The sequence below is a fragment of the Mustela nivalis genome (assembly GCF_964662115.1).
Source record: "Mustela nivalis genome assembly, chromosome: 3".
NCBI lineage: Eukaryota > Metazoa > Chordata > Mammalia > Carnivora > Mustelidae > Mustela > Mustela nivalis.
The window spans coordinates 130,867,832-130,888,027 of NC_139022.1; the positions used below are offsets into that span (position 1 = coordinate 130,867,832).

The 20,196-nt window shown below is 44.1% G+C and overlaps 2 protein-coding genes across 6 annotated transcripts in view; one reads left to right on the forward strand and one right to left on the reverse strand.

Annotated features, from left to right (window-relative positions):
- The window catches only part of PWWP2A (PWWP domain containing 2A), a 50,374-nt gene extending 39,188 nt beyond the window's left edge, over positions 1 to 11,186 (forward strand). The window contains exons 3-4 of one of the 2 annotated variants that reach the window (XR_014310363.1): positions 6,693 to 8,415; positions 9,954 to 11,186. Coding sequence is in view for 1 of the 2 variants with exons in the window: in XM_082725853.1 (XP_082581979.1) it covers positions 6,693 to 6,820 (128 nt within the window). In the remaining variant the exon portion in view is untranslated. The remainder of the gene's footprint in view (positions 1 to 6,692; positions 8,416 to 9,953) is intronic. The other variant, XM_082725853.1, reaches the window with a different exon arrangement.
- The window catches only part of TTC1 (tetratricopeptide repeat domain 1), a 44,195-nt gene continuing 29,562 nt past the window's right edge, over positions 5,564 to 20,196 (reverse strand). For all 4 annotated transcript variants that reach the window (XM_082725864.1, XM_082725863.1, XM_082725865.1 and 1 more), the window contains exons 6-8: positions 17,519 to 17,667; positions 14,139 to 14,193; positions 5,564 to 6,197 (exon numbers count right to left, since the gene is read on the reverse strand). In XM_082725864.1, the coding sequence (XP_082581990.1) occupies positions 6,064 to 6,197; positions 14,139 to 14,193; positions 17,519 to 17,667 (338 nt within the window). In that variant the 3' untranslated portion in view covers positions 5,564 to 6,063. The remainder of the gene's footprint in view (positions 6,198 to 14,138; positions 14,194 to 17,518; positions 17,668 to 20,196) is intronic.

Consider the following 20,196-nt stretch of genomic DNA (forward strand, 5'->3'; position numbering starts at 1 on the left):
TTGGGGTAGTCAAACTATCCCTATAAAACAATGTGGACTTGAGACCAAATACCAGAGACCGTGCACTAAAGCCTACGTTCTTTCAAAATATAACCCGTTCTCCCCACTTCACTCCATTCCCTGTTCCCATTCCTGGCTTCCTTGAGGATTTCTGTCTTTAGTCTGTTTGAAGACTTGACTGTGTGTGGATTTCAGACTTGCCACGCTTGGGGAGTTGGAGGGCCCTGGGATGCTCAGGCGGTAGGAGGTGGCCGTCTAGTGAGTCTAGGTGGAGTGCTTGAGGCCGAATTCCCACCTGGGTGCTCTGTATTAGCAAGCTAGAGCTCTAGGAGCTGGGACTGAATCATGGCCCTAAATTGTTAGCTATAGGCTTCTTTGGCAGTGGGAGAGCAGGCCATGCCATGCTTTAGCTGAGAGGGAAATGTGAGCTTCCAAAGTTTCCCCTTGAGTGAGAGGGAAAAGAAGGTAGAGTCATATTTCTAGTTCTGGCTGGTAGAACTTAACTCCTACGTGATGGAGCTGATTCCTAGTTTGCAGGCCTCAGAGGTTAGAAAATTAGAAGATGGCAATATTCTTATTACAGAGTATTCCAAACATTTGTAAAGGCAGACTGGTAGAACCAATGAACCTCATGTATGCACCCCTAGCTTCACCATGACCAGCCTGCAGCCAGGAAGACTGAAATGTTTAGTGCTCTGAAATATGAGGCCATCCTCAGAGTTTCCATAAACTCATGTTATTGGTTTCTCTGCTCGTCTCCTGAAGGGTTTGAAGCAACTGTTCTGAGGCTCTGGGGGTGATTTTAGCCCTCCCTCTCGGGCTGGCTGGTGGCAAGTAATCCATTTCTCATTATCAGGAGCGTCAACGGGCTTGGTCTAGTGTGGATTCAAGGCAGCTCTTCACAGATAGAAGGAAGCAACAGGAAATTACCGCCTCCCTTTTTGGTACAGTTCCCTGAAGGCACAGATTTCTTTGCTGTGCATATACTTCCTCCTTTAAAGGAAAGGAAGGTGACAGAAGGACTAGGCTTGTTACTACCATGGCACGGAGGAGGCAGACACAAAAGGAGCAGACCCATCTCACCAAAATTGCTCCAGGATTTTACTAGGGTTTAGGGGTATGTATCAAGCACAGAGTAGTACACACTGACAGATGTAAGAAATAAGGGAGGGATGAGGTGAAAGGCAGGATCACAGAAGTGATTCCAGCAATAGCAGCATAGAACAAAGGTAAAACCAGGCTGACAGTGACCCCTGGCTGCAGGCCTATAGGATGCACCCAAAACACTGAGCTCCCACAGCTCAGTGCTGCCTTTCTGGCCAAGAGTGAGCTTAAGGAAGTCAGATACCAGAGTAAGAGGGACAGAGGCTTAAGTCACTGATTTTTCTGTCCTAGGGGGTTTCTCAGATTGGCATTCTGGTCTTAAGAGGGTTTACTGGACCCTTCCCTTTAAAGATCTTTCTTAAGGAGATTAAAGCAGCCATTCACTTGCACAGCTGTTCCCTTCGTCCTTGGTCTCCTATCAATGCCTTCCTCTTTGACATTCCAACTTTGGCTAAACTGGAGTCATAAAAGAAGGATTTGCTGGTCTGGTTAGCTCTTAGGATGAGACAGACAACCCTTGCAAGTCAATCTTCCGATCAGGTTTGCATTTAACACCTGCTGCCAGTTTCCCATCCCACGGCAGTCTATTCAGACTGTAAAATACCTCCAGAATGTCCTTGTCTGGTCTTCCTAAATCAGTCTGAATTCCAGAATGACAGCTTTGTGAAACGTAATTCAGCAATAGTCTTAGAGGCCAGCTCAGGGACCCACAGAGCACCAGAAATAATCACCAGGCAAAAGCAGTTCCTTCCAAAAGCAGTTCCTTCCAAATCCTTCCAAAAGCAGTTCCCTACCTTCAAGGACACAAAATGTTGCAGGAAATAGGACTTTTGTCATAGACTAAACAAACATTCATGCCTTTGACTATACCTGAGTAACTCTGAAGGTCCAGTGTGTGAGGTCTTGTCATTTTACTGAAGCTCAAATGTAGGCCCAATGCCACGATGTTCAGGTCATTAGCTAGTACGCTCGGCCACTCCCCAGCCTCCACATGTTGGCATGGTGTAATAGTCTCTACCCTACAAGCACAACAACTTGTAATCAAGATATGGCATTCTGCGGGTGGGACAAGGAACAAAAGGATACAGGGGAAGAACCCAGGGGTAGTGCTTGTGATGGAAGGCAAACCTTGTATGGTAAGTAGTCTTCTGGGAAAAAGAAGGGGATCTTAAGAACAGAATTTAACCATAATTCAGATCCGTGATGTGAGGGAAAGGAACTAATCCACAGTGTCCTCCCCATAGAAAAAGCAGCAGATGAGTAGGACTTTGTTGCAGAAATAGTCCCAGTTCCCAGATGAACCTTCTGCAGGAGGCTCCAGTGAATGGAAGTCAGAGAGGGGTACTTAAGACACCTTTCCTTTAAAGGAAAGGAAGGTGACAGAAGGACTAGGCTTGTTACTACCATGGCACGGAGGAGGCAGACACAAAAGGAGCAGACCCATCTCACCAAAATTGCTCCAGGATTTTACTAGGGTTTAGGGGTATGTATCAAGCACAGAGTAGTACACACTGACAGATGTAAGAAATAAGGGAGGGATGAGGTGAAAGGCAGGATCACAGAAGTGATTCCAGCAATTTTCCAGAGAAAACACAAGATTCAGTGGAAATGTGATCTGGGAAAAGGTGCAGAGGCTGAAAGGAGAGGACAAGCTGGGGATTCCTGGAAGTCCTGGACATATACAAATCCTTGCAGATATCTAAGATGTAAAAATGAAAATTTAAAGACAAGGAGATGTAGGCTTAAGAGCCAGGTTGAGTGCTTGATACCTGAGGGAATTCTACATGGTGGCACATGATGGGCTCGATTGGTTTAAAGTTATTTTCTTTGCAAAGTGTCTTTTTAAATTTCATGTTTACAAAGTACTGGATTCACTATTAAGAAATCCTAGCAGAGCCCTCTAAATTAGCCAGGACTTCACACCTACCCAAACAAAAACACTATTGTAGACACAACTGGGACCCTAAACTGCAGGGTGTTGTGGCCATTCTGGGCAATACACAGGGAAGCCTAGATCAATCTCCTGGTCTTGACTAGGTGAAGCCCAGCTTGCACTGCCTCCCACCACATTCTTTGGAAGGTGAAAAAATAGCACATAAACCTTCTAAGCTGACATTTGAATCACTTGCTGGGTCTTGAAATTTTGAGGAAGATGCCTAGTTTCTACTTACCTTGAGATAACAGATAATTGTTAACAAAGGAGACATTTTAAAAACCAGGGACTGATCACAGTGTACAGAAATCTGGAGACTTCTGGATAGTGATGGTTTTTCACACTAAGAACACTCCTTGTAGAATTCCTTTAATACCAATTTACTAGGTTTCTGGTAGAGGGGTAGGTGTTGGTGCTAAGAACATAAAGATGGCCCTTACCTTCTAGGAGCTCAGGGAGGCAGACAGGGAATAGTAGATCATAGTAATTAAATAAAGTGTGTCTTATAGTCTTCAAGGAAATTCTAGAAGGTGATCCAAAATTATTTTGATCCACTGCAATATTGTTGGAGTAAGAACATACACAATATTAAACTTTTCTATTACATCCATTCTATTGTCAAACAATTTCAAAAGGTTTGTATCTATTTTTTTCTCCCAGATTTGCAAGTAGAGAACTGTGGTTGACTTAAAAACAAACAAACAAACCAACAAACAACAACAACAAAACAACATTCTTTGGCTTAAGAGAATTAAGAAATTCACAATTAATAAAATTAAGAAAATTCACATCTAGTTAGATTCCCTTCCTTTCCTTTCCAGATGCATTAGTTGGCCCATAGTGAGATTTCTGTGTGGTAGTGATGGAGGTCGTGGTGGAGGAGAAGGGAGAGGAAGAAGGGGAAGGCCTGAGAAGCAAAACCTCTGGAGCCTGCAGCAAGGGTAGTGTCTTAGGGCAGGCTGTAGGTAGGCAAACACGTCTATCTCCCCACTCCCTGGAGGGTCAGAGAGGTGCTCAGGGATCTCAGCCCCTGCCTTTGCCAAGTTTCAGCCATTACACTTAAAAGTCATAATCTGACAAAGTAGCTCTCAAGATGTGGTCTGAGGACTGCGTCTGGCTCAGTCAGTAGAGCACGTGACTCTTGATCTTGAGGTCAAGAGTTCAAGCCCCACATTGGGTGTAGAGCTGATATTAAGAAAAACAAACAAGTGGGCTGAGACTTCTCAGAAGTTCCTGAGACCCTTTCAGGTCTCCACAGGGTCAAAGCTTTTTTTGCGACAATACTAAGGGGGCATCTGCTTTTCTCACTGTCCCGCTGTCACGGGTATGGGTAGTGTAGGACCTTCCAGACTCTGGGACGTGATACCATAACAACCTGAGTGCAGAAAGATCTGAGAATCTTGCTATATTCTATAAGCCCACATGTGAAAAGGATTTGCAAAAACGTAGAATAATGTCATTCCTCTTACTGAAAGTTTTTGTTTTTGGAGGTATTTTTCTAAAAATATTATTTATACTAACAGGAAATGTATTTGTTATTTTTAAAGGAATTACTTAAATATTTAAGAGAATCTCAGTTTTATTTTCTCATCTGGTTGACATCAATGGATGTAATCCACATAAACCAAAACACTGTTCAGACTTTCTTGAGTGTGAAGGGGTCCCCAGGGCGGGGGGTGGGGGGTGTGGAGGAAGAGCTGGGAGCTGCCATCCTGGCACTGCCTGACACACGGAAGGCCTTCACTGCTGAGGCTCTGGCAACTTCTGTGATTTCACACGCACACTCTTTTTGATTATTAGATGCCAGACTTACCACAAAGATAGCAAAGCAAAAGTAACCACGCTCTTTCTCCCTCTCCCTTACCCCTTGTTAACTCCATGAAGAATTTCATTTTCACAATCCGGACAGGCTCAGGGTATCACAGTTAGGACCGCATGTTGTTCTGCTACTGCGGACACTTGCGAAGGGGCTTTAAGGCACAGATCAAAGCAGCACTGCAAGCTTCACGCTCAGAGGAGGCCACTGCAGCGTTCCTCGCACAATGAGACGCGCACTTCCTTTCTAAGATGAAATCTGCACGTCACTGCCTTTGACATTCAAACCAGAGCAATGGGAAGTTTCTCACCAGCAATCATCGATGACTAGGAAAAAACCTCAACCTACCTTTGAAACCTCGGGGTTCATGTAGCCTAAACAATGATGGTTTGTTCTGGAATTTACATAGCACACTACCTGAAGGAAACTATTTTAGGTTGACACCGTTAAGACTGATTCTTGGGCAAAAACACTCACTTCATAATGATCTGACAAACCTGAAGAGGCCCAAGACAGTCTGTGAGATGGAGTTTCTTCTGCATTCTAGTATGCTGTAGAATGGTCACTTCTTCAAGATCATCTTTGAGGTGGCAACCAAGACTTTGGAGAGATTTGTGGGCTCCAGTAACACTCAGCAACACCGCTCTCGAAGCCAGAGAAGCCTTCTGCTTTAGCTGTCGTTATGGGGACAAAATTCACAAGCCAGCTCAGACTGTCACAGAAAGCGTTTATTTACCACAGAGGAAACCAGGAGCTGCCGGAGCCCACGCCCGGCAGCCTGAGCAATGTGAGTAATCAGGGAGAGGGGACAGCAGGCAGGAACCCCAGGAAATCACATCTGGGTAGTCTCCAACCCGCAGGTCTGCTTGGGACAGGAGATTCTCTGGCTGGGCTCGCGTGTTATAGCTCAGGGAAGTCAGCTTTGACAAGCAGGCTTCATCCCAGACAAAGCCGAGAACAGCCAGAACCAAGGGCAACAGCTGCACAGACACCACCTTAAAATGGGAATCAAATCAGGCTTATGACATCAGAAGTGCATTTCACCCTGATTATAAAACAAGAGGGAAAAGGGAGCACTGGGCCCTAGGAGATAGCCTATTTTTGAGATAAAACGCTTTTAAAAGTTAAATACTGGCAGGGCCTTCCCCCTTGCTAAATAGTAAGCAGCACACAATCTCTAAGCCAGCTTTACAAGCTACTGTTAACATTGTTATCTATTATTATTTGGATTTTGAACAAAATTGATGGAGTAGGAACCAGTAGAGGAATCCTGTTTGATCTGGAAATTTTCTGTGGAGAGTCCAAAAGGTCGAAGAACCAAGTTCCCAAGATCTTTTAGTTTACCTGCAATGTAAAAGGGAAAATTCAGATAAATATGGGAAATAAACAGAAGACCCCAAATGATCCTGCCTTATTATCTGATTATAAAGTATAAAAAGCATCTCTCTGCAGTTAAAGCAACTGCTGCTTTTAAAACTATGAAACTTTCAGTCCCCTTGGCAATGTCATCACTTCAGTACCGCCCCCCCCGCCCGTCCCCGCCGCCATGCCTGTGATCTCAGAGATGATTGTGAGGGAGCCCTGCTGGCTCCCTCTGGGAAAGCACAGCTTCCTGTCCAGTCTGGCTAGAGAACCAAGGACACAAACCCTGGGATGAATGATGGCCAAACTGACCGCCAAGGAGTTTGTATGCCTCGAGCTGGAGTTTTCAGGACTTTTGAGAGTTTACAGGGACTTATGCGGCAATATTTGAAACTAAGAGTGTTCTGGAAAATGTTGACTGGGATAGAATAATACACAGTTATGACCCTGTCTAAACTGTTATAATTTTTCTTGCAGGTCTGTTTCCAATGGAGAGGAGAATGGGGGTCAAAGGGAAAGAAATCCTAATCATCGGAGCTATAGGTTCCTTCCTGCCCTCCCACGTGTATCAACTTTATCCCTCTGAGGCCTCCACCTTGAAGTAAAGCCCAGGTAAAGAACTTACAGACACATTGCCTTTAAATGTCAAGGCCTTTTCTAATTCACGGAAAGAATTTTTGGTCTCAGTCTAAGATTTAGTCCCCAGAAGCTCTCCATATTCTGAGGAAGCTCCCAGAACCCAGGCTGAGCATTCTGCAGGCAGGCTTCCCAACCCTAACCTGAACACATGTGCCGGGCGTGCCTGTTTACCGAGACTCGCCGGCACAGCCCATCCCTGCAGACAGGTGCCGGCCAGGGCACGGTCTCGAGTGGACAGATGCACAGGTAGGGGACACAACAAGCACAAAAAGGAGGGGGCGTCCTCGGGCAAGTGGGAGGGACCCAGAGCATTGGCAGTCTGTCCCGGGGTTGAGGAAGGAGAACCGGGAAGGGAGCAAGCAGTTCAAGAAGCCAAATGAAATGTCACCACTGGCACAAGCCTTGGCTCTTCGGAGTGAGTGACGTGAGACTGAATCTCAAAACGTCTTCACATCATGCTGCCCGGGAGCAATAGCACCCCATCGCCCAAGCTGCTGGGACTGGCAGAGGCCGGGGCGCTCCTGGATGGAGGGCCACCGCAAGGCCATTTTGCGGCGCGGTGACCACGGAGCAGCCACTGTAGAGTATCGACCCTGTGGTGCGATGGGAGCTACAGAGTAAAGCTGGTTCTTGGCTTTTGGGACGCTTTCAGTCTGGCCAGGACACACAGACACAAGGATGGGCGTGCCCCAGGCAGGAGAGCTCAGCGGCCTGTGCAGGGGCTGAGAGGAAGGCGTCTCAGGACAGACCACACGCGTCAGTGCTCAGAGGTACCGACCAGGAGGTACCGGGCGCTGGCGTGCCACCGCGTGTCACAGATGGTAAGGGGCCAAGCATTCAAGCTGCAGATGGAGAGGGACACTGAGGGCCTTCAGCAGGTTTTTCCCTCTGCCTAACTGGCTGCAGACCCGGCCCACCACCACGAGCCTGGCCCTTTGAGCTGAACTGATTCTGTGGAGAGGCACTCAGGAAAACGTGCTTCTCCCACTGCAGGCGGCGCGTACCTGTCCATGACCGAGCACCGTAGGGGCAGACCAGGAACTCTGACAGGTGACTGTGGGTCCTCACGGTCTCTGCTGGAACTTTCTTAGCACTGCACTGCTGTGAGACTTTTCCTATGGGCTTCCTCTCTCCTCTGCAAGCACCTGACAGTTCTCCGCCCATCCCCGCTGTAGGGACGTCCCCAATCAGTCTCTCATCCTTCTATTCCAATCATGGTTCTGCTTCTCTGTGGGGTCAACCTACACATGGAGCTATTAGTCGTCTTCCTTCCTTCTCAGCCTTTTTAACATTCCGCAACAGTTTTACTCTATTATCTTGTGATGAGAGCACAGGCAGTTCCGCTTGCTCAAGGACACAAGGGACGCCAAGTGCCTGAGACACCTACTAGAGACACAGAGTGGGAAAGTCTCTGCCATCAGAAGACCACAGATTACCAGACCTGAATTTGACCCACAGTCCCAAGTTCACATGTGTGGCATCTTGCTGTGTGTGGTGGCACGAGAAGCAGCTGAGATGCGAGGGGAAGACAGCCGTGCACGTGGAAGCCGAAGGTTCAGAGGTAAGCGGAGATACAGTGTGCCAGGAGAGCTAGTAAGAGGACTCCTTCCCAGGGGGCAGGGAGGAGGGAGACCCGGCAGATTCCCGCCTAAGAGTGCGCATCTGAATCACCACCCAAGGGCCGACAGGACTGTAGACACTTGAGACCGAGGAACGGACAGTGCAGGCAAACATGGTTTGAATAAATGCATACAGAAGGGCAGGCAAGGGTGAGCAGCGTGTCCAGTGGACTCAAAGGCAGGTGGAAGGGCATGTCCTGGAGGGATCCTGTGAGCCAGGCCACAGGTCTCTGGTTCTTGTGCCATAGGGAAGGCCGCTGATGGTTTGAGAATTGAGCTCTCAGTTAATAACACTATGGCAAAGGGATGAATGAATCAGAAGAGGAAACCCTGGAGGTGGTTCTCACAGAAAGTTAGTACAACATCACACAGGAAAGAAGGCATTTATTCACTGAACAAGTCCTGCTCATAAACAGATACACAGTCACACTGAGTTTCCCTGATGCTGTTTAGAGTCAAGCTGGACGCTCGAGACTAGTGCAGCCTCCTAGTCCCTAAGACAGGATCATCTGCCAAGTTAGCCTCTCTGCTGTCCTTTGCACTGGCTGCCACATTCGACACCTTCCCTATCTGGGGAGTACTCAATTGGGTTTCTTGATTTCTACTTGCAGCAGATCTGGCACCATCACTCAGCCAGAACGTGTCAACATGTCCCTGACTTAGAATCTCCTCTTGTTTGCTTAGATTGCAGGCAAAGAGAAGAGTCCAGACTGCTTGTGCTCAGACAAGAATGTTTAGGACAAGAGATTCTATGCCTCTAAGCATCACTGTATCACAATAACCCAATGGACACATCATGTGTAACTTGTCTTTGGAGATACTCACTGTGGAGTGGTCCATTTACTCTGAGGGGAGCCAGGAATGCCATTTATTTTCACCTCAAGATCCCTGGTGTTTGGGCCCAATGGGATATAGCTGAATCCTGACATGGCATTTCCTCTTATGAGGCAGGCCCTAAGCCACAAAAGCTGTCTCTTGGTTTCCTCTAAGTAAAAGGCTTATCAAGAGACAGCGCAGAATATGGAAGATAAAAATCATAGCCAAATCAAATGCCTAGATGAGCTCTTGGGTGAAAGTGGAGGCTGAAATAAGCCTGACAGAACTGTCAAAGAAGCGGGAATGGTTCTCCTGAGAGGAGGCGAAGGAGTGACAACAAGGAAATGAGGCAGAAAGTGGTGAAAATATACACACTGATACTCCCTGAGGGAATGTATGGCTTCAGTAATTTTAAGAGTCAGTGACAATGTCAAGACTTTCCTGTGACCTTGGGTAAGGGAGCTGGTTCTAGAACCCTGTACCCCTACCTACTTGGTAAATGGTGACAACCCACAGTGAGCTGACTCATTTCTCCAGTGACAGCTTGTCCTAATAAACACCAGAAATGGAACGTGGAAAGGAATGGCTGGCCACAGAAAGCTGTCTGTGATCTCAAGTCTAGTGCATTGTGAAATAACTGCTTTTCCTTTTTTCTCTGCTGCAGCTACAGCACAAGAGGGGAAGGCAAAATTCATGACACACTGCTTCTGCTCAGGAGGAACTGCTCAGAGCAGAGAGGCTGACCACTCCTGGCCGCATCTCCACAAAGCACCTCCATCACTCCCTTTGAGGTCCTCTCCTGGGCTGCCTGGACTCTGTCCCCACACAGCAGTCACATGCCCACACAGTGCTGGATAAACTCCAGCGTGGCCCAGAAACACGGAGAGGGGTTATCAGAACTCTGAGTCCTACGCCCCACTCCCCCCCACCCCCCGCCACCATCTCTGATTCAGCAGGATGGGGATGGAATCTGAACAATGTGCATTCTGAACGAGTTCTCACGGGAAGCTGGGCTGAGCAATGCATTCTGTGATCCAGCCCCTCCCAAATAACTTGCTTTTGTATCTGGCCAGTGGAATCAGGATGAGAAGCCTGGTACTGAAAACTAACTGTGGACACCTGTCTCGAGTGACTGGTGGGACAGGCTGCCTGGGCGGAGTGTCCCTCTTACATGATGTGAAAATGGCCCACGTTACTTTTTGGAGAAAGCAAACTTTATCTTCCACCTCGCAGTTCAATACAAGGAGATGACAGGAGATTAAGAAAGAACCGCAAACATACATGTACAGATTTTTAGCAATTCTACTTGTTTGAGATATCATGGCCAGGCCAGGATATAGGATAAAACAATTTACAAATGATGACAACAAAAGCCTTCATCCCATTCTTTTCTGTTTGCAACTGAGGCTTATCCAGAGACCTGTCAGCATCATCATCTGGCCTCCCAAGTACACAGCTCTGGCCCTCATCTTGCTGCCAAGATGAGGCTCAGCTCATCACCCATTGTGTACAGAGCTGAACCCCAGGAAGGCACTGGTCTGTCTCCCCTACAAGGTTAAGCAGCCAGGCTTCTCGAGGTGCTCCTACATGCAGAGCAGACACTGAACCTCGGCCCTCGGTGTGCGCCAACTGAGCTGAGGAGCTTCAGGGATTCTGAAAAGGTCTCATCAGTTCTACCTTTGAAATTGTTTTTACCATTTACCTAGGTGGACAAAAAATTTAAGGTTGTGAAGTGAAAACTCAGAAATAAATTAGATACAGATACTCAGGAGGCTGTGCCTACCATCCAAATCCCATTTCAAATTATTACGTTCATCAAACTTGCCTGGTTATTCTGATTATAATAAATGCTATACATTTGAACTGATACAAATAAAATACCACTCTTTGTTTTCTACTTTGTGGTTTCATATAAGTTTTTTTCCTTGCTTTTATTTTACTAGCCGTTCTAATTTGGTGTAATCGCTAAGATCTTTAAAAAAGAAGTTCTCTAGGGCACTTGGGTGGCTCAGTCAGTTAAGCGTCTGCCTTCAGCTCGGGTTGTGGTCCGAGGGTCCTGGGATCACGTCCTACGTCAGACTCCTCAGCGGGGAGCCTGCTTCCCCCTCTCCTTCCTTCCTGCTCCTGCTCTCTCTCGCTATTTCTGTCTCTCTCTCCAATAAATAAATGAAATCTTAAAAAGTAAAGAGAAGTTTTCCTATTTAAAAAAAAAAAAAAAAGTGAAAATCACTAGATTTGAGCAAAGCCAAATAAATAGGGCACTGATTACTAACCAGTACTACCAGTCCCTTAAAAAAGCTTCGAGCTTCCCAGGGTGCTCCGGCCAGCACCACTGATCATACCCTAGGTCCTTTTAAAACTTACATTTCCTACCTCATCACAGCTACAAGGGTAATCTTCCAAGAGAAAAGGACAAAAGGAAACATAACAGTTGCTGACTGCTTTCCTCAAATCTGAAGCCAAATCTGAAGCTGTTCCCTGTGACTACAAAGGGCTGTAGCACTAGGACTGACGGCCACTCTGGGTCTCCATGCCTGTCCTAATGATATTTCTAAATGATAGGCTAGAAAGGGAGGAGTGATATGTTTAAGTATGTTTTGCCCCCTTCTTTATTCCAATTGGGATTTTTTTTTCCCCATGGAGGCAGCTACATGGCTCTTCTAACAAAAAAGAAGTCAAGTTACTTGACTTGAAAAAGTCAAAGATTATTGAACAAACCTAAATAAAAGCTCACCTTGCTAAATAATTACCTAACTTCGTAAATGCCAATAACAAGCAGTGTTGAACAGTTTTTCAAATCTTTAACTGCCAATTTTTCAGCAGAGGCCAGTGTTTCCAGAGAAACCAGCACTAAAAATCGTGCAGTCCACTGCAAAGCTTGCTCGGAATGTCTAAGGGATGACATTATCTTGCAGAGGATCTCACAGCGCATGAAGCACAGTTATGTCCTCTGTAACAGGGAGGGGAAAACTTTAGGAAGCTTTTGTGGGGCTGAGGTTCCATACAGAGAGCCGTTTCTCCCTTTCAGGCTCTCCGATGGTGGGGAACGCCTAGAAGCAATATCTTGTTCATGATCATTATACTTAGGAAGAAGATGAAGGAATTCGGCCATTCACACTATTTCTGTGTAACAACAAACTGACATCATATTTACCACACAACGTAAACTGCTTACGTCTGATGAGAGGAGAATTCCTTACAGAAGCAACTGAGAATGGATTCGACTTGAATATTTCAACGAAGAGGACAATATAAGTAAAACCCAAAGCTGAGTAGACAGAAACTTCAGCTCCTGAGAATTTAGAGTGACTGAGCCAGCCAGGCAAGGAAAAATGAAGTTTTGATTCCATCTGGAATTGACAACAGCTTCAAGATTCAGTTTACATCCATCCCTTTAGGGTTTCATACTGGCTCAAAAAAATGGACCCATAGAACAACGCCTGAGTCTTCTCCAAGTCCACCACAGTCACCCCAACATCATCTCTCTCAGCATGAAACACAGCTAAGTACACATACTATATTATTTCTAGAACAAAGAGTCATTGTTAGAATAGGTGGAAAATGCTCTTTTCCCTCTTCTTTGAGAAAGAGCACCTCCAAAATAATGTTTCTGCTCTAACATGGTGTCAAATTTAAATATGTAATTAGGGAGTGTCTTTTGGAAAAACTGCGGTGGGCTCCAGAAGTCTCCCCAACTCTAAAAACAGTTCTCAGCAAGGGCCACAGGGTTGTGGACTGTCTATGTTTAACGGCTTCTCAATCAGCTCTGCTAGCAGAGTGATCCTTTGGAAAATATGTTCTCTTTCTCTGGATATAACGCCTAAAGGCCATAAGTAGCCAACCTCAATTTAAGATTTTTCCTTTAGGACCATGTGATTGCAATATATTAAATTCAATTTACAGTAATTTTAGAAAATACTCATAAGGAAGAACACAAAACAGATCTTGAGCAGGGATATCTCAGACAGGGTATGAGCAGAGTATGTTGGGTAGGTCTCTGTCCAAGAACTTTTACTCCCCTTGGTCAAGCAGACTATTCATGGAAGGGCTTCTCTGATTCCAATTATAAAATGCTTTGTCAGACACGAGAACTAACCCATGAGTTCATCTGCCCTGCACTCCACTCACAGTCTTCCGTCCCCTCACTATTTACTCCTAATTGCTGCCCTCTCCAAATACTAAAGGCACTCTCAGTGCCATTTTCAAAACAAACATTCTATCGGTTCTGACATGATTTTGACTTGCAGTTTCTGTATTCTAATGAAATTAAGAACTTAAGTTGTTTACTCAGTGAAGAAACCCAACTGTTTTCATGAAACTCATGATCTGAAATAGAGGTTAGTGGGATCCCAGGTTGAATCACGTTTGTATTCTTGAACGTAGGAAAATTACTCAAGAAAAACAAAATAGAAGTTTTGTTTTTCAAAAGCTGGCATCCTCTCTAAGCCACTCTAACCCTTCTGGAGTCAAAGACAGCCTCAGACCTCACTAGCACCATGGTAAGGTTCACACAACAAATGATGGACCCCAAAGCTACTTCTTTTTTTTTTTTTTTTTTAAAGATTTTATTTATTTATTTGACAGAGAGATCACAAGTAGGCAGAGAGGCAGACAGAGAGAGAGGGAAGCAGGCTCCCCACTGAGCAGAGAGCCTGATGCGGGGCTCGATCCTAGGACGCTGAGATCATAACCTCAGGCCGAAGGCAGAGGCTTAACCCACTGAGCCACCCAGGTGCCCCTCCCAAAGCTATTTCTAACTGTTGTATTCTCCTCCAGCAAATACCAAATCCTGCTGTTCCTCACCCCGCCTCCTAGCTACTAGGATCATGGGAAAGGGAAGCCAACTTACCTAACATCTCGGCCTTTAGCCTTTCATTACGTTCTTCAATCTGTTTAGGTAATCTCTGAGGGGAAAAAGAGGAGAAACAAGGATTGATGAAAAATCTTTTGGCTTTATTTTGAATTTGATAAACAAGCTTAATGTGAGAGATCAGATGATGTACATATGTAAGATCCTATTAAATACAGAAAAAAATAGTATTTGTGGGTGAGCTACACAAACACAGGAGTTTTGTTTGGTTCACTGTTATATTCCCAGTTCTTGGCACACTGGCCCAGGGAGGATCTCAATAAAAATCTGGTAAATATACAGACAAAAAAATTTCTGAAAGAATGCATTCCAGATGTTTGTAGTGGTATATTTAGGTGGTAGGACTACGGGTTACATATTTTAAATTTTTTGGCTGATTTGTATTCTTTAACTTGAAGTCCTTTCTTAGTATAATCTAATTTGTTAAGAGGTGGTCAGATCAATATTGGATATCTCTAAATGAATCGCCTACCTAGGATTTTTCAGTCTTGACTCTACTGACATTCTGGACTAGGTCATTCTTTACTGTGCAGTAGGAGGTTTACAGCATCCCTGGGCCACTAGATGCCCAGAGTACCACTCCACTCACTGCCGATGTCCCTGGAAACTAAATCATCACACTTGAAAACCAATGATCTAAATTAGAGTCTTATATAGCTGCTTTTAGCTCTGTAATTGGCCATAAGTACTCTGCAATTTTAGTTTTAACAACCCAGTTATAATGATTCAAAATAAGATAAATTCTTTATGCACATAACAACCAATATAAAAGGCTCCCTCTTACAGAAGGTTTAAAACCAATGTTAACAAGAATAAAGGCTACGAAGAGTTTGGCTAAGATTTTAAGAACTATTCCTTTTCCTCATTCAAATTAAAGTCAATCCTACCACCATTCAGAGATATTAAAAGTCAGGTAAAGGATTAAAGCCGGTTTCATACTGCTTATGTCTTTTAATGATCCAAATCAGTCTGTCTACCATTATTCCACTTCTCGATAAATAAAAGATCATTTATTATTGAAGGAATTCATCTCAAATGTAAAAACAAAGCAAAACAAAACCCAAATCACCTAGGACAGATCAGTCAACATTCCTCAAGTCTGAAATGAGTGGGAAATCTTGCGTTGCAGGGGCTCAAACACTCTCAGCAGTCAGACAGGAAATGTAAATACGGAAAGGAATCCTCCTTTGGGCAGCCAATAGAGAGTGGTGTGGTCAGTGATGAAGTGAAGAGTTCTAGCTGAATGCCAATATACAGCAGTTCAAGAAGAACCCAGGATGTCCACATCTCACAATTTTTAAGAGCAGTCTGACTTAGATTTTTATCTAGTAAAATCTTCCCATTTTTAAATGTTGGCTTTAATTAAAAAACAAAAACAAAAACAAAAAAACAACAGGGGCGCCTGGGTGGCTCAGTGGATTAAGCCTCTGCTTTCGGCTCCTGCTCCTCCTCCCCTCCTCATCCTCCCTGTGCTCAAAGGAAAGACTATGTGAGGACTCAGCTACCATCTATAAGCCAGGAAGAGAAGCATCACCCAACAGCAAACCCTGCTGGAACCTTAATGATCCCTTCCAGCCTCTGGAACTGAGACAATTGCTTTCTGTTCTTTAAGCCATGTAGTCCGTGCTATTTTGTTATGACAGACCAAGAAGACTGAGACAGGCTTGGACACAGGAACATGCCTCCCAGGTTTGGGGAAAAGCAAGCAGGTCAGTGGGGCTCTAAGAGAGTGAGAGCAAGTAAAGTGGTGGAAGTGAGGTCAGAAAGAAAGCAGGGGTCAGACTACGTGGGGCTTGGAGGGCTCATTCATCATTCCTCAATTTGTAGTAAACTGTTATAATCCACATGTGGTGCTGGGGATATAACAGGGAACAAAATCCTCAGGTACTAACAAATAATCACATAAATAAATGTGAATAAGGTACACCAATAAATAAGCTATTTAAAGAAAAATTATAGGGCCCCTTGAAGGTTTAGAACAAGGTCACCCAAACCCAGGGACCAGGGAGGCATCAGAAATATCTCCCTGAGGACAAGACCTCCCCACTAAGATCTGGGGGTCAACAGGATTTAATCAGGAAGGCAGGGATGAAAAGGTAAAGGAAGGAAGAGGATTTAAAAAAAAAAAAAGCCTCTGCCTTCGACTCAGGTCCCGATCCCAGTGTCCTGGGATGGAGCCTCGCATAGGGCTCTCTGCTCAGCAGGGACCTTGCTTCCCCCTCTCTCTGCCTGCCTCTCTGCCTACTTGTGATCTCTGTCAAATGAATGAATAAAATCTTAAAAAAACAAAACAAAACAAAACAAAAAAAACCCAAACATAACAAAAGTCTGGCTTAAATAAAACAGGTTTGTGGCTTCCTTTCCCCCCCTGCAGGAGGCCTGCGATCTCTGCTGTGCATAGGCATTTATGATGGACCGCTTCATCCTAATGGCTCTCTGAAAAGTCTGGCACGAAGAAACCTATTTCATGAAGCCCATGTTTCCCAAACTTATTTGAATACCCACTATTTGGGGGGCAATAATGCTTATACATCCGATTCTGTAGCATGTCTTTTAGAATATATGTTGCTGTGCATGTTAGAGATTAAGAGCACTGCTAAACTAGAGGCAAAGATCTGGAGAGTTAAAAAAAAAATTTTTTTTAAAAAGACTATTTGAGAGAGAGTACGTGTGGGAGGGGCAGAGACAGAGGGAGAAAGAATCTTAAGCAGACTCCCTGTGGAGCCCAGCATGGGGCCTCATCTCAAGACCCTGAGATCATGATCCCAGCTGACACCAAGAGTCAGACGCTCAGCCGACTGCAGCATCCAAGCACCCCTGCAGTTACTTTGAAGGGGGAGAAAATCAGTAACATTTAGCTAATTCACAAGTGACATAAAAATACTATGATGTTTATTAGAACCAAGAGGATCTGTAGTGTCTTAGACAAAAGTAATTTTAATAACGATAAGGCTAATCTGGAATAAATTTAATTGGAAGTATGCTGGCCATATGATAGTAAATAGAAACTTGGTGACTGAAAAGGATGGGCAGAAAACCAGAAGTTTATTACCTCTAATATTCAGACTCATTTTGGACTAAAATTGTACAAGATTTCTGTAGCCCAACAATGAAACTGAGTTCTTGTTAACCCTATGGATTAAAGGCTTACACAGTTAATACTTAAAGAATGGAGATTAAATGGTACATGGTCACAGAGGGTCTGTGACCACCACTTCAAAGTTAGGTCTCCCATATATTTGGTACGCCCTTAAAAATATATAAAGGGAAGGTAGTTTGGTCCCAGAGGATTATTTAAGATTCAATGAGTAGCAACACAGGGAACAGAACAAAAAATATTTTTTAAAAATCAGGTTTACCATGCAAGCTTCTCTTGCTTGATGTATGGATGGATCTTTTTCTAATATGGATTTATAGTCCTCCAGGGCTTCATCTAGCTTGTCCGTTTTCTCATACAACTCCGCTCTCCTCAATATTGCCCTGATATAGCCGGGGTTTAACTGAATTGCTGTAAAAAGAGAAGAAATCATTGTTACCATGAAGAAAAAGGGCCTATGTGCCCAGCGATATTGTGTTTCTTTATTAACCATCCTCCAAGGGTCTAAAAGGAAAAGTCATTTGTCAAAGGCCACACCTGGCACTGGCACACTTTCTCTGTAAAGAGCAAGACAATACATAATTTCCATTTTGCAGGACAGACCATCTCTGTCACAACTACTCAACCCTGCTACCACAGACCATATAGAAGTAAATAAAGATGGCTGTGCTACAAGAAACCTTAGCTTATGGATACTGAACTTTGAATTTCATGTAATCCTATGTCACAAAATATTTTGATTTCCAACCATTTAAAAATGTAAAACCATTTTCAGCTCGGGGTCTGTCCATAAGCAGGTGGCAGGCTGGATCCGGCTTGCTGGCTGTAGTTTAGGAATCCCAGGTCTACACCTGAAGTCCTGTTTTCACATACCTGCCCTTTGTCTAGTTCAGAATAGGCGAGAACACAGAACCCACGTTCACAGTGGAAAAGTGAGAGAGAATTTTAAAGTACAAATTAAAGAATGGAAGGAAAAGAGTTTGGTGGCAGACTCTGCTATCATTCTCTCTTTTCTAGGCCTGAACAACCGAGGTTATGCCTTGACTACCAAGGTTATATTTTTGGCTAAACCCTCACTGTTCCTTCAGACTTCTGTTCCAACACCTTTAGGTCACTGATGCTTAATATCCTTTCCTTTATCCAGCAGTGCCTGCCCTTCTAAAAATCCTATGCCCACGTTTTGGATCAACTATACTGCATTTCTCCTACTCTTTTGAGTTATTTCTTTTTCTGTTAGAAAGCAAGGTCATGCCTCCATAACTTTTTTCCTTCAAATAATATACTCAGTTTTTATTCATACATGTTTTCAGTAATGATTTCTTTAGTACCTAATATCTGTATCTCATGTAGTGTATCTCTGGAGTATAGTGGTAAACAAGACAGAGTTCTCCTTCCACAAAGCTTCAAGCTACTCTAGTAGGCAAGAGGAGACAGCATACAGGTATGTAATTTCAGAGAGTCACAGTGCTACAGAGAAAAATGAAACAAGGTAGTAAATGCAAGTGAAAGGGGAAATAAGTTAACTTCAGACAGTGGTGAAAGTCTATGAAAGGCAGTATCTGAAGGAGACCAGCCATTTAAAAGGAGAAATATACCAGGAAGAGGGACCAACAAGAGTAAAGGCTCCAAAACAGTAACAACCTTGGCATGTTAGTGATGCAAGCAAAGGCCAGATCATGGAAGCCTTGCTGGCCAGGAAGGAAGTTACACTTTTTCCTAAGTGTGATGAGAAGCCACTGGAATGGTTTCAAGCAGACTAGAGATATTATCTGATTTACAGTTTTAAAGGACTTCTCCCCCTGGCTGCAGTGTGGAGGACAAGAATGAAAGCAGTGAGAAAGCTGGCAGCCTACTGTAGTAGTCCAGATGACAGAGAATGCTGGCTAAGCTGGTCATTGTGGAGAGGGAGAGAAAAAGCCAGATTAAGATTATGTCTTTGAATTAGAAAGTCTGCCAGCAGGACTTACAATTAATTTAACTATGTGGAATGAAAAAAAGAGAATAAGCAAGTGAATGGGTGGTAATGCCATTTATAAGAATGAAAAAGGCCTAACTGCAAGTTGTTTATGGGTATGTGAGTGAGTGGACTGGGGAGGTTCCAGTCTGTTCTGGATACCTTAAATCTATAATGCTTACCAGACATCCAAGAATCTTGAGATGTCGAGTTTGCATGGAACAGAATTAGTTCCAGCCAACATATAATAGGTAAAAAGAACTTTGCTAGATTCAAAGGTACTAGCAGTTTCATTCAGATATCAAGAAATACCAAGTATAAAGAAAGAAAGCCAACAGAGAAGGTGATTAATTAAAGAAAAAAAAGGATAGGAATTCATGCCGAGCATAAGTAGGACTAGATAGACATACAAAGTACCTACTAACTCTTCAATTCTCTCAGAAAGTATTATACAAAAGATGGAAGACTGAAAAAAAAATTCTAAAAACTAGTAAGTTCCTAGAAACTCAAGAGTAAGATATAAGGAAAGGTGATGATGTGTGTTCTCCAAACCAAGCTGGTCAGAAAGGAAAGACAATGGTCTGGGCTATCAGGAAAACTCTGGATAAAAACCCAAACCAACCAACCAACCAAAACCCAAAGACATTCTACAGCTGGGAGCATCTCTATAAGTTAGTGGGATGAAAAGACCATAATAGAATTCAGGTATCAGAGAGCAAAGTCTCAGTTCACTGTGTGGAACCTGAAAAGGTAATTCAAATGATGGCAAGTGGGTCTGGAAGCATTACTGCATGTGAGGGGAATACCAATTCCGTAACAGAAGCTGCCCCTCACCGCAGCTGCCCCCCTCTCTATGAACACACAGATACAGATGCCCTAGTAGCACCTAAGATCCTCAATTTCAATCCCCAAAAACAGTAATTTAGACATTAACAGGAAGTGAACTCTGTTCCACAGGCTTCTGTTGCCAAGGCAGCTTTGAATTT